This window comes from Oncorhynchus gorbuscha, linkage group LG04, assembly GCF_021184085.1.
Source record: "Oncorhynchus gorbuscha isolate QuinsamMale2020 ecotype Even-year linkage group LG04, OgorEven_v1.0, whole genome shotgun sequence".
NCBI lineage: Eukaryota > Metazoa > Chordata > Actinopteri > Salmoniformes > Salmonidae > Oncorhynchus > Oncorhynchus gorbuscha.
Window position 1 is genome coordinate 61,006,210 of NC_060176.1, and position 14,409 is coordinate 61,020,618.

At 44.1% G+C, this 14,409-nt stretch overlaps 1 protein-coding gene across 1 annotated transcript; it reads left to right on the top strand.

The window, feature by feature from the left end:
* The first annotated feature begins 10,782 nt into the window (after positions 1-10,782).
* Positions 10,783-14,249, top strand: LOC124033352 (beta-crystallin B2-like). The gene is made up of 6 exons (XM_046345361.1): positions 10,783-10,847; positions 11,292-11,373; positions 12,948-13,066; positions 13,332-13,464; positions 13,574-13,716; positions 13,904-14,249. Exons 2-6 carry the CDS (start codon positions 11,311-11,313, stop codon positions 14,079-14,081), a joined length of 636 nt encoding a protein of 211 aa, XP_046201317.1. The 5' UTR covers positions 10,783-10,847; positions 11,292-11,310; the 3' UTR covers positions 14,082-14,249.
* The last annotated feature ends 160 nt before the right edge of the window (positions 14,250-14,409 follow it).

The window sequence follows — 14,409 nt, forward strand, 5'->3', positions numbered from 1 at the left end:
GATATCACATCATCTCATTTACATCTTATCTCCACATTTCCTCAGCTGGCCATCACTGTCTTGAAATAGTGTTGTGAAATGCTCTTGATAAAGAAAGATAAATAGCCTATGTCAAAAAAACGAGAATACATTTAATTGAATCACACCAAGAATAATGTCTCAAGTTCCAATCTTTATTCAACGCACCTCAAAGATGGAAACAGGAGGGGTAAATACTTGGAGGCTGGGATTGTACCAAAGTAATCGACAAAAGTTAATCTACTTCATATACTATCATCATAATATCATATTTTAATGGTTAAGAACCACAAATCCACTATCAATCAGACATTTTTTTTTTAAATTAAACTTTATTTAACTAGGCAAGTCAGTTAAGAACACAATCGTATTTACAATGACAGCCTACCGGGGAAAAGTGGGTTAACTGTCTTGCTCAGAGACAGAACGACAGATTTTTACCTTGTCAACTCAGGGATTTGATCCAGCAACCTTTTAGTTACTGGCTCACCGCTCTAACCACCAGGCTACCTGCCGCCCCAAGGGTCCTAACAAGGGTCCTATCATGGTCAAACACTTATCAGGGAGTGTTACACTTATATGCTGATAGAGGGGAGACCAGCCCCTCAGTGCCTTAGTTGGGTCAGTCTTCTCATTCTCTGAAGCTTGGTCAGTTGAAGCTTGGTCAGGTGAAGCTTGGTCAGGTGAAGCTTGGTCAGGTGAAGCTTGGTCAGTTGAAGCTTGGTCAGGTGAAGCTTGGTCAGGTGAAGCTTGGTCAGTTGAAGCTTGGTCAGGTGAAGCTTGGTCAGGTGAAGCTTGGTCAGGTGAAGCCTGCATCGATGTGCTCTTCTGCTCTCTGTGATTTGACTGATGCAGTGGAGAAAAAATAAACATTTATTGTGAGAGTATTGATGGCCATCATGGTGAAATGTTTAGGTTCAATTAAATCTCATAATAGTTATGTCTGTATGAAATGTGTTATGATAGAGTAGGGCCAGGATTAATTCAGATGATTCCGCGGTAAACGACAATCGCATATATTTTCATTGCTTTTGTGTTTTGGATGTGTAACTGCATTAGAGCTGCCAAATTGGTGGGTGGGTGCTCTTGTTGTCATTCACGAAACTACACCCTTCCCAGAACGAGAAAGTGTTGGCTTTATAGAAATATTATCCTGTATGCTCCTCAGCATTTTTACTAATGCGATTTCTGTGTTTTCAATGGCAATGTCTGCATAGGTATATAACGCCGGGAGCCGTTTGTGGAATTGACAGCTCCAACGCAGTTATACCTCTGTCACCACCTAAACCAAAGCAATGATAAACTATGCTATTTTTGGTTACCACTGGTGAACACTGATCTGATTGAATCCTGGGCCTAGATTAGGCCTACACACAACAACAATAATATTGTGGGACTGTGCTAACTGTATACAGTATACAGTGCATCCGATAGTCACTCTGACAGAGCTCCAGAGTTTCTCTGTGGAAATGGGAGAACCTTTCAGAAGGACAACCATCTCTGCAGCACTCCACCAATCAGGCATTTATGGTAGAGTGGCCAGATGGAAGCCACTCCTCAGTAAAATGCACATGACAGCCTGCTTGGAGTTTTCCAAAGGCACCTAAAGGACTCTCAGTACATGAGAAACAAGATTCTCTGGTCTGATGAAACCAAGATTGAACTCTTTGGCCTGAATGCAAAGCGTTACGTCTGGGAAAAACCTGGCACCATCCCTACGGTGAAGCATGGTGGTGGCAGCATCATGCTGTGGGGATGTTTTCATCGGCGGGGACTGGGAGATTAGTCAGGATCGAGGGAAATATGAACGGAGCAAAGTACACAGAGATCCTTGATGAAAACCTGCTCCAGAGCGCTCAGGACCTCAGACTGGGGCAAATGTACACCTTCCAACAGGAGAAAGACCTTAAGCACACAGCCTTGAATGTCCTTGAGTGGCCCAGCCAGGACTTGAACCCGATCAAACATCTCTGCAGAGACCTGAAAATAATTGTGCAGCGACGCTCCCCATCCAACCTGACAGCTTGTGAGAATCTGCAGAGAAGAATGGGAGAAACTCCCCAAATACACGTGTGCCAAGCTTGAAAAGTCATGCCCAAGAAGACTCAAGGCTGTAATCGCTGTGAACCTGTTTTTGCTTTGTCATTATGAGGTATTGTTTGTAGATAGATGAGGGAAAAAAAGATTTAATTCGTTTTAGAATAAAGCTGTAAAGTAACACAATTTTAAAAAATCAAGGGATCCGAATACTTTCCGAATGCATTGTACTTTGGTAACCGATACATGTAACCAATACACTGTAAAACCTCCACTGTATTCACATCCTACCATACCCTTGTCTGTACATTATGCCTTGAATCTATTCTTCCACGCCCAGAAATCTGCTCCTTTTACTCTCTGTTCCAAACACACTAGACGATCAGTTCCTTTACCCTTTAGCTGTACCCTTGTCCTAATCCTCCTCTGTCCCTCTGGTGATGTGAAGGTTAACCCAGGCCCTGAAGCCCCTAGCTCCACTCCCATTCCCCAGGCGCTCTCATTTGTTGACTTATGTAACCGTAAAAGCCTTGGTTTCATGAATGTTAACATTAGAAGCCTCCTCCCTGAGTTTGTTTTATTCACTGCTTTAGCACACTCCACCAACCCAAATTTCCTAGCCGTGTCTGAATCCTGGCTTAGGAGGGCCACCAAAAATCCAGAGATTTCCATCCCTAACTATAGCATTTTCCGACAAGATAGAACTGCCAAAGGGGGCAGAGTTGTAATCTACTGCAGAGATAGCCTTTAGAGTTCTGTCATACTATCCAGGTCTGTGTCCAAACAAGTCAAGCTTCTACTTTTAAAAATCCACCTCTCCAGAAACAAGTCTCACACCATTGCCAATTTTAATAGACCCCCTTCAGCCCCCAGCTGCGCCCTGGACACCATATGTGAATTGATTGCCCCCCATCTATCTTCAGAGTTCGTACTGTTAGGTGACCTAAACTGGGACATGCTTAACACACCGGCCGTCCTACAATCTAAGCTGCCCTCAATCTCACACCAATTATCAAGGATCCTATCAGGTACAACCCTAAATCCGTAACAATGGGCACCCTCTTAGATATCATCCTGACGAACTTGCCCTCTAAATACACCTCTGCTGTCTTCAACCAGGATCTCGCATTGATCACTGCCTCATTGCCTGCGTGTGTAATGGGTCCGCGGTCAAACGAACATCCTTCATATCTGTCAAATGCTCCCTAAAACACTTCAGCGAGCAGGCCTTTCTAATTGACCTGGCCCGGTTATCCTGTAAGGATATTGACCTCATCTCATCAGTAGAGGATGCCTGGTTGCTCGTTAAAAGTGTTTTCCTCACCATCTTAAATAAGCATGCCCCATTCAAAAAATGTAGAACTAAGAACAGATATAGCCCTTGGTTCACCCCAGCACAAAAACATCCTTTGGCGCTCTGCATTAGAATAGAATAGCCCCCACGATATGCAACTTTTCAGGGAAGTCAGGAACCAATATACTCAGTCAGTTAGGAAAGCTAAGGATAGCTTTTTCAAACAGAAATTTGCATCCTGTAGCACTAATTCCAAAAAGTTTTGGGACACTGTAAAGTCCATGGAGAACAAGAGCACCTCCTCCCAGCTGCCCACTGCACTGGGGCTAGGAAATACTGTAACTACTGATAAATCTACAATAATCAATCATTTCAATAAGCATTTTTCTACGGCTGGCCATGCTTTCCACCTGGCTACCCCTACCCTGGCCAACATCTCAGCACCCCCTGCAGCAACTTGCCCAAGCCTCCCCACCCCGCTTCTCCTTCACCCAAATCCAGATAGCTGATGTTCTGAAAGAGCTGCAAAATCTGGATCCCTACAAATCAGCTGGGCTGGACAATCAGGACCCTCTCTTTCTAAAATTATCTGACGAAATTGTTGTGTAACGGATGTGAAATGGCTAGCTTAGTTAGCGGTGGTGCGCGCTAAATAGCGTTTCAATCGGTGACGTCACCTGCTCTGAGACCTTGAAGTAGTAGTTCCCCTTGCTCTGCAAGGGCCGCGGCTTTTGTGGAGCGATGGGTAACAATGCTTCGTGGGTGACTGTTGTTGATATGTGCAGAGGGTCCCTGGTTCGCGCCCGGGTATGGGCGAGGGGGACGGTCTAAAGTTATACTGTTACAGTTGCAACCCCTATTCAACCTCTTTTTCGTATCGTCTGAGATCCCTAAAGATTGGAAAGATTCTGCGGTCATCCCCCTTCTTCAAACGGGGAGAAACTCTAGACCCAAACTGTTATAGACCTATATGCATCCTGCCCTGCCTTTCTAAAATCTTTGAAAGACAAGTTAACAAACAGATCACCGACCATTTCGAATCCCACTGTACCTTCTCCGCTATGCAATCCGGTTTCCAAGGTCCTAAACGATATCATAACCGCCATCGATAAAAGACAGTACTGTGGAGCCGTCTTCATCGACCTGGCCAAGGCTTTCGACTCTGTCAATCACCGCATTCTTTTCGGGAGACTCAACAGCCTTGGCTTCTCAAATGACTGCCTTGCCTGGTTCACCAACTACTTCTCAGATAGAGTTCAGTGTGTCAAATCGGAGGGCCTGTTGTCCGGACCTATTACAGTGTCTATGGGGGTGCCACAAGGTTCAATTCTCGGGCCGACTCTTTTCTCTGTATATATCAATGATGTGGCTCTTGCTGCTGGTGATTCTCTGATCCACCTCTACGCAGACGACACCATTCTGTATACATCTGGCCCTTCTTTGGACACTGTGCTAACAAAACTCTAAACGAGCTTCAATGCCGTACAACACTCCTTCCGAGGCCTCCAACTGCTTTAAATGCAAGTAAAACCAAGTGCATACTCTTCAACCGATATCTGCCCGCACCCTCCTGCCCGACTAGAATCATTACTCTGGATGGTTCTGACTTAGAATATGTGGACAACTACAAATACCTAGGTGTCTGGTTAGACTGTAAACTCTCCTTCCAGACTCACATTAAGCATCTCCAATCCAAAATTAAATCTAGAATCGGCTTCCTATTTCGCAACAAAGCATCCTTCACTCATGCTGCCAAACATACCCTCATAAAATTGACTATCCTACCGATTCTTGACTTCGGCGATGTCATTTACAAAATAGGCTCCAACACTCTACTCAGCAAACTGGATGCAGTCTATCACAGTGCCATCCGCTTCATCATCAAAGCCCCATATACTACCCACCACTGTGACCTGTACACAGCCAATCTGTAAATAGCACACCCAAACTACCTCATTCCCATATTGTTACTTATCCTCTTGCTCTTTTGCACCCTCTACTTAAACATCATCATCTGCACATCTATCACTCCAGTGTTAATGCTAAATTGTTATTATTTCACATCCATGGCCTTACCTCCCTACTCTTCTACATTTGCACACACTGTACATAGATTTAACTGTTGTGTTATTGACTGTACGTTTTTCTATGTGTATCTCTGTGTTCTTGTTTATGTTGCACTGCTTTGCTTTATCTTGGCCAGGTCGCAGTTGTAAATGAGAACTTGTTCTCAACTTGCCTACCTGGTTAAATAAAGGTGAAATTATAAAAAATATCTATAAAAACAAATATGCACAATTTCGAAACCCATAGGCCAACATCGCAGGATTTCCGGGAATACTTGCAAAGCAGATCAAGCACACCAGTGTCCTCATTTATAAACAGTGCATAACAGTTGAAGTCGTAAATTTACATACACCTTATCCAAATACATTTAAACTCAGTTTTTCACAATTCCTGACATTTAATCCCAGTAAAAAAATCCCTGTTTTAGGTCAGTTAGGATCACCACTTCACTGTAAGAATGTGCAATGTCAGAATAATAGTAGAGAGAATGATTTATTTCAGCTTTTATTTCTTTCATCACATTCCCAGTGGGTCAGAAGTTTACATACGCTCAATTAGTATTTGGTAGCATTGCCTTTAAATTGTTTAACTTGGGTCAAACGTTTCGGGGTGCCTTCCACAAGCTTCCCACAATAAGTTGGGTGCATTTTGGCCCATTCCTCCTGACAGAGCTGGTGTAATTGAGTCAGGTTTGTAGGCCTCCTTGCTCGCACACTCTTTTTCAGTTCTGCCCACAAATTTTCTATAAGATTGAGGTCAGGGCTTTGTGATGGTCACTCCAACACCTCGACTTTGTTGTCCTTAAGCCATATTGCCACAACTTTGGAAGTAGGCTTGAGGTCATTGTCCTTTGGAAGACCCATTTGTGACCAAACTTTAACTTCCTGACTGATGTCTTGAGATGTTGCTTCAATATATCCACATACTTTTCCAGCCTCATGATGCCATCTATTTTGTGAAGTGCACCAGTCCCTCCTGCAGCAAAGCACTCCCACATAATGATGCTGCCACCCCCGTGCTTCACGGTTGGGATAGTGTTCTTTGGCTTGCAAGCCTCCCCCTTTTTCCTCCAAACATAACGATGGTCATTATGGCCGAACAGTTCTATTTTTGTTTTATCAGACCAGAGGACATTTCTACAAAAAGTATTATCTTTGTCCCCATGTGCAGTTGCAAACTGTAGTCTGGCTTTTTTATGTTGGTTTTGGAGCAGTGGCTGCTTCCTTGCTGAGCGGCATTCAGGTTATGTCGATGTAGGACTCGTTTTACTGTGGATATAGATACTTTGTACCTGTTTCCTCCAGCATCTTCACAGGGTCCTTTACTGTTGTTCTGGGATTGATTTGCACCTTTCGCACCAAAGTACGTTAATCTCTAGGAGACAGAACGCGTCTCCTTCCTGAGCGGTATGACGGCTGCGTTGTCCCATGGTGTTTATACTTGCATACTATTGTGTCTACAGATGAACGTGGTACCTTCAGGAGTTTCGAAATTGCTCCCAATGATTGACCAGACTTGTGGAGGTCTACAAAAACAATTCTCAGGTCTTGGCTGATTTCTTTTGATTTCCCCATGATGTCAAGCAAAGAGGCACTGAGTTTGAATGTTGGCCTTGAAATACATCCACAGGTACACCTCCAATTGACACAAATGATGTCAATTATCCTATCAGAAGCTTCTAAAGCCATGACATCATTTTCTGAAATGTTCCAAGCTGTTTAAAGGCACAGTCAACTTAGTGTATGTAAAGTTCTGACCCACTGGAATTGTGATTTAAAAATTTTTTTTTTTAATGTACCTTTATTTTACTAAGCTAAGCTACTAGCCAGTTAAGAACAAATTCTTATTTTCAATGACGGCCTAGGAACAGTGGGTTAACTGCCTGTTCAGGGGCAGAATGACAGATTGTGTACCTTGTCAGCTTGTGTACCTTGTCAGCACAGTGATACTGTGAATTATACGTGAAATAATATGTCTGTAAACAATTGTTGGAAAAAGACTTGTGCCATGCATAAAGTAGATGTCCTAACCAACTTGCCAAAACTATAGTTTGTTAACAAGAAATTTGTGGAGTGGTTGAAAAACGAGTTTTAATGACTCCAACCTAAGTGTATGTAAACTTCCGACTTCAACTGTACATACAAACTACACCCCAACGAGTGTGGGTGACAGTTGACATGCAAAAGTTGGCATTTAAAAAAATGCAACTTGATATGAGAATGTGCTCATCTCCCAGCTAACTTTAGACCATGAGTACACACATCTGCTAGTGTATTGTAAGCTGGAATGTACACTGAACAAAAATATAAATGCAACATGTAAAGTGTTGGTCCCATGTTTCGTGAGCTGAAATAAAAATTCACAGATATGGTCCATATGCACCAAAAGCTTATTTCTCAAACATTTTTTTGCAGAAATGTGTTTATATCCCTGTCAGTGATCATTTCTTGTTTACCAAGATAATGCATCCACCTGACAGGTGTGGCATATCACGAAGCTGATTAAACAGCATGATCGTTACATGGGGGGGAACTCATTCTGTAATAAAGCCTTTTTGTGAGGAAGAACTCATTCTGATTGGCTGGGCCTGGCTCCCCAGTGGATGGGCCTGGCTGCCAAGTGGGTGGGCCTATGCCCTCCCAGGCCCATCCATGGCTGCACCCCTGCTCAGTCATGTGAAATCCATAGATTAGGGCCTAATGAATGTATTTAAATTGACTGATTTCCTTATATAAACTGTAACTCAGTAAAATCTTTGAAATTTTTGCATGTTGTGTTTATATTTTTGTCCAGTATAGATATTTTGTGCCAATTGGGGTATTATGAAAAGCTATATACCAAAGCAGGACATGCAAACCCAATAATCTAAAAATAAACGAAATACTGAACAACAATTTGCTTTTCCACGCACGCAGAGTTGTATGACAGGTATGGCCTATGCCAAGTTTATAAATCTCTATATTTTTGTACATGTGCAAACTTTTCAGAAATGGTGCATGCAGAAATGTTGTATGAGATTATAACTCCACCTGAAAAACGGCCATCATTCACCTTTTATGGTGACAATGACGCCCTTATTTTCTGTTTTCTTTGAAAGTATTGGAATTAGGCCAATTCAGTAGGCCTATCTAAAGGACAAAGCAATGGAGATGTTGGCAGAATTGTCCATAAAATGAAGTGGGCAGAGAACAAACCCCTCTTCACATTATTTAAGATAGAATTGAAATATTATTTTGAAATTATGTAAAAACAAAAATCAATATGCACCATAAAACGTTTTGACAAATTGGCAATTTATCTCGATATGTAATACACAATTTATCTCGATATGTAATACACAATTTATCTCGATATGTAATACACAATTTATCTCGATATGTAATACACAATTTATCTCGATATGTAATACACAATTTATCTCGATATGTAATACACAATTTATCTCGATATGTAATACACAATTTATCTCGATATGTAATACACAATTTATCTCGATATGTAATACACAATTTATCTCGATATGTAATACACAATTTATCTCGATATGTAATACACAATTTATCTCGATATGTAATACACAATTTATCTCGATATGTAATACACAATTTATCTCGATATGTAATACACAATTTATCTCGATATGTAATACACAATTTATCTCGATATGTAATACACAATTTATCTCGATATGTAATACCCTTGTACTTTTCTTTGTATATTTTTGTTTTTGTATTATTTCTTTTGTTCATAATAATACATTTTAAAAAGTATAAATCATTTTGGCAGAATGTTTCCTTTTGCACTGACATTTGTTGTAGCATATCTGAAATTTCTGAAAGACAAAAACAATTGTAAGTTGTTGTGGACCTGTAAGCAGATTGTTTGAATTCAATAATGTTTTGCATTTACCTAAATATAGGCTACTACACTGCCTGAGAATTATGAAACAATGTCTACTGAGGGAAAGAATAAGAAAACTAGGCTACAGTAGGCCAATTTACAGTGATCGCCTACACACTTCATTGCACTTTATCCGTCTGTTTACCTGTTCAATTCTACTGTATGTTATAAACAGTGTTCCTTTTTGGAAATAGATGCCAATTTTTTATTTTATTTTAAAGTGTAAAGATAAAACAAATATTTTTTTTCGCTCTTCTCACTAATGACAAATGATTACATCTTGTTATTATATTTAGCTACCTGTTTTGTTATGAATAAGAGTGTCATCATATCTACCTGCATAAGGTTAGTCAACTTTTGCCTTCTTGCCATGCAAATGTTATTCTAGGTTGAAGATTGAAATGGGGCAATGATTTAAGTAGGTGGTCAATGTCATGGGATCTCCATCTTGGATTCAGACCATACAGGCCAAGGGTTGTGTAAATAGCTTTGAGTGCCAATGTACTTTTCCAATTTAATAAACTACATTTCAACCACATATCTCATTGTGCTCTATTAATTTCCCCATTCCAATACAACCACGAAAATCTTAACCCTAAGCCACCTTTATCCAGTGCAATGCAATGCATTTGATTCTATTCACAGCACATGTTCTTCTATCTGTGCACTAGGCCTATCTCTAATTCCTCCAACCACGGGCCTACCCCTGCTCCATCTAACTACTGTGCCACGTTCATCACCTCTAACTCCAACCAACTATAATTACTCCATCCAACTATATTTACTTCTACCAATTTACAGAATGATCTACATTCAACAAGTGAAATGTACTCCAGTTACTGCATCCAATGAGTGAAACACTAAGCTCTCTTGTTGACAGCTCACATTGGTGTGCATCTCTGCTCTTCTTCTGCCAGCAGCAGGAAGTTAGCTTGGCATGTCAACATCTTTGTCAGCTTAGTAGAGATGACCTCTGGATGTGTAAGCTTCCATATGTGGCAATGATAGGAAAACTGTTATATTATACCTTGCATGCGCTTACAATAAATGCTCTCCAATAGAAAGCATTTTACTAATAATGACCCAATTGAATACTATGTTTACCATTAATCCTATGTAAGAGTAAACAGAAATATACTAGATTTTGTGAGTTAAATCAGTCCCTTTCTATCAATTTGGCACTCTCCCTCCTCTCTATCATCCTATCTCTCTCCCACTCTGGTGGTCCAGGCATACAGGCAGCTCTCATTGTAAGTGTGGGACTCTTGGCACAGGTTGTGCTGAATCATGTGGATATCGAACAATGACCGGCTGGATGAAATTGACAAGTAATGAAATAACTTTGAGGGGGAGTGAGAAGGGGGGCCAGGCAGAGCAGTGACCCCACAGTCCGGTCTGCTCAGCCTATTGCATGCTGATCTGGATGGTGGCTTGGACACAGAGGAGTGTTGGCAGAGTTTCCACCCCTGAGCGCGCCGTATATATTGAGCCCAGGATGCCATCCCAAACACACTGGCACAGACAGGTACTGGTAAGAGATTCACAACCGTCACTCTCCACATTATTTTATTTATTACTATTTTTATCCAACTTTGTCTACTTCTTTAAAATCAAACATCACTTTGAAGTTAATTTATTTAACATGTTGGGGTAATATACTTCTTTGTCATTCACCATACAGTAAACTGTTTAACTTACAACAAATAGATTAACATGAGGACCGCTGTCAATTTCACATTTTGCTCAAATATTTTTTAAGGAGGGAAAGGGGTGGGGACTTTTGTTTACATGCATGAGAGAACCAGTTTTGTGCAGAATTTAACAGCAGATTTTCTGGCATTATTGTTTCATGACTTTTTCCAATATCCTATTAAACTGTAAATTACCCATTGGAATATAAACATTTTCAATGAGTCTACTGGACCCTAAAAATATATGTTATGTGCTCCATAATTTCTCCTTTATCTCTGTACAGCTTCATCATCCTGTTCACTATGGCCACAGACCACCAGAACCCTGCATCCAAGCAGCAGCAGCCAGGCACCAGTGCTTTCAAGGTGAGGGGAGAGGGGGAGAGGGGGAGAGGGGGAGGGTTAGGGGGGTAGGGGGCAAGAGGATGGCAGGGCAGGCTAGAGGAAGGGCAGGGCAGAGGAAGGGCAGGGTAGAGGAGGGCAGGGTAGAGGAGGGCAGGCTAGAGGAGGGCAGGGCAGAGGAGGGCAGGGCAGAGGAGGGCAGGGCAGAGGAAGGGCAGGGTAGAGGAGGGCAGGCTAGAGGAGGGCAGGGCAGAGGAGGGCAGGGCAGATGAGGGCAGGGCAGAGGAGGGCAGGGCAGAGGAGGGCAGGGCAGAGGAAGGGCAGGGTAGAGGAGGGCAGGGTAGAGGAGGGCAGGCAGGAGGAAGGGCAGGGCAGAGGAAGGGCAGGGCAGAGGAAGGGCAGGATAGAGGAGGGCAGGCTAGAGGAGGGCAGGGCAGAGGAGGGCAGGGCAGATGAGGGCAGGGCAGAGGAGGGCAGGGCAGGGCAGAGGAAGGGCAGGGTAGAGGAGGGCAGGGTAGAGGAGGGTAGGGCAGATGAGGGCAGGGCAGAGGAGGGCAGTGCAGGGTAGAGGAATGGCAGGGCAGAGCAGAGGAATGGCAGGGCAGGGTAGAGGAGGGCAGGGTAGAGGAGGGTAGGGCAGATGAGGGCAGGACAGAGGAGGGCAGGGCAGGGTAGAGGAATGGCAGGGCAGAGCAGAGGAAGGGCAGGGCAGGGTAGAGGAATGGCAGGGCAGAGCAGAGGAAGGGCAGGGCAGGGTAGAGGAATGGCAGGGCAGAGCAGAGGAAGGGCAGGGCAGGGTAGAGGAATGGCAGGGCAGAGCAGAGGAAGGGCAGGGCAGGGTAGAGGAGGGTAGGGCAGATGAGGGCAGGACAGAGGAGGGCAGGGCAGGGTAGAGGAATGGCAGGGCAGAGCAGAGGAAGGGCAGGGCAGGGTAGAGGAGGGTAGGGCAGATGAGGGCAGGACAGAGGAGGGCAGGGCAGGGTAGAGGAATGGCAGGGCAGAGCAGAGGAAGGGCAGGGCAGAGGAGGGCAGGGCAGGGTAGAGGAGGGCAGGGCAGAGGAGGGCAGGGTAGAGGAGGGTAGGGCTGGGTAGAGGAGGGCAGGACAGAGGAGGGCAGGGCAGGGTAGAGGAGAGCAGGGCAGAGGAGGGCAGGGCAGGGTAGAGGAATGGCAGGGCAGAGCAGAGGAAGGGCAGGGCAGGGTAGAGGAATGGCAGGGCAGAGCAGAGGAAGGGCAGGCTAGAGGAGGGCAGGGCAGAGGAGGGCAGGGCAGATGAGGGCAGGGCAGAGGAGGGCAGGGCAGGGCAGAGGAAGGGCAGGGTAGAGGAGGGCAGGGTAGAGGAATGGCAAGGCAGAGCAGAGGTAGGGCAGGGCAGAGGAGGGGGCAGGGCAGGGAGGGCAGGGCAGGGTAGAGGAGGGAAAGCAAGAGGAATAGATAATGGTGGAGAACGGTGGATCAAAGACAATGAGACACTGTGGGATTGTTCGAGGCAAAAGTTACACAGTATTCTACATAATTTCCCTGTACAACTTAAGATGCCATCAGGCCGAGCATAGCAAGGAGACCTAAACATCCGTTGTCTCTCCTTGTCTTCCACAGTTGATCATCTATGAACAGGAGAACTTCCAGGGGCGTTGCCATGAGCTGACTGGTCCCTGTAACGACCTCCAGGAAGCAGGCGTGGAGAAAGTGGGCTCCATACTGGTGCTGTGTGGACCGTGAGTGTGGCTCAGAGATAGTAGGATAGAGAGAGGGAAAGAGAGGGAGTACACGTGAGACAGAGGGTGAGAGTTACACAAAAGAGAAAGATAGAGACAAAAACAATAGCAGTTAGATAGTGGTGTGTGTAACACAAATATAGTCACTGCATTGTGCACAAGGCACAGTATGTTCATACACTTTCCATCTGGTTTTTGTCATCCTTCACTTTCCCCCTCAACCATCTTGTGCCCTCCTTCCCTTGACTCGTCTGTGCTTCCTCAGATGGGTGGGTTACGAACAGGCTAACTGTAAAGGGGAACAGTATGTGTTTGAGAAGGGGGAGTATCCTCGCTGGGATTCCTGGACCAACAGCAGACGTAGCGACAACATCTTTGCATTCCGCCCCATTAAAGTGGTAACGCAGCACACCTTCTCTACTACAACACAAATGAGCCATTTTGTTCAGCCTTTTTGAAGATTCTCTGTGACTGTTTCTTATGGTGTGTTTTCTATTCTCCTCACAGGACAGCCAGGAGCACAAGATTGTCCTTTATGAAAACCCCAGTTTCGCGGGGAAGAAGATCGAGATCATAGATGATGATGTCCCCAGCTTCCACTCACATGGATACCAAGAGAAGGTCACCTCTGTCAGAGTTCAGAGTGGCACGTGAGTCTGTCCGCCAACAGAATAAATTATGTTACAGCAATATCTGCCCCAACATTACCATATCATATTGCCATTTTCTCCTAATCACGTGTTGATCTTATCTCCATTGCTTTCTTTTCTAAATACTTTTCTCATTTGTTTCTCTCCCATTCCCTGATTCTCACACCTTTACTGGTTGTGTACCAAGTTGGGTGGGGTACCAGTATCCTGGCTACAGAGGCTATCAGTACCTGTTTGAGAAGGGGGAATACAAGGACTGTGCTGAGTTTGGTGCCCAGTTCCCTCAGATCCAGTCCGTCAGGCGCATCCGAGACATGCAGTGGCACCAGAGGGGAGCTTTTCACCCTGTCGCTGGCGCCAACTAAGCTTATATGACTCTTTCCTGCACCAAGCCCTGACCCCTACAATCCTGCTCCTTCCCATACCTCTCTCTCCATCACCTACTCAAAATTGCATTTTGCGGCCTATTGCCATTGTTTCAGTAGCACAATCCTTTAAAGTAAAATAATAAATCCTTGTTGCTTATCTTTCAAGTGGTCATGTGACTCAACTGTGTTTTCACCAATACACATTTCCTCCTGTATTGTTTATCTGAACAGACAGTTGCCCTTTCAATTACTGAGCGACAACAGCATCTAACGTGTTTCAGACCTAAATATGTAGATGGAAGAGTGATTGGATGATGAGTAATTT

What these genes read in the sequence shown, in the direction of transcription:
- LOC124033352 (XM_046345361.1), top strand. Translation starts at nt 11,311, where the DNA reads ATGGCCACAGACCACCAGAACCCTGCATCCAAGCAGCAGCAGCCAGGC. An exon ending in CATTCCGCCCCATTAAAGTG is followed by an intron (nt 13,465 to 13,573) that starts GTAACGCAGCAC and finishes TTCTCCTCACAG; the next exon opens with GACAGCCAGGAGCACAAGAT. An exon ending in GTCAGAGTTCAGAGTGGCAC is followed by an intron (nt 13,717 to 13,903) that starts GTGAGTCTGTCC and finishes TTGTGTACCAAG; the next exon opens with TTGGGTGGGGTACCAGTATC.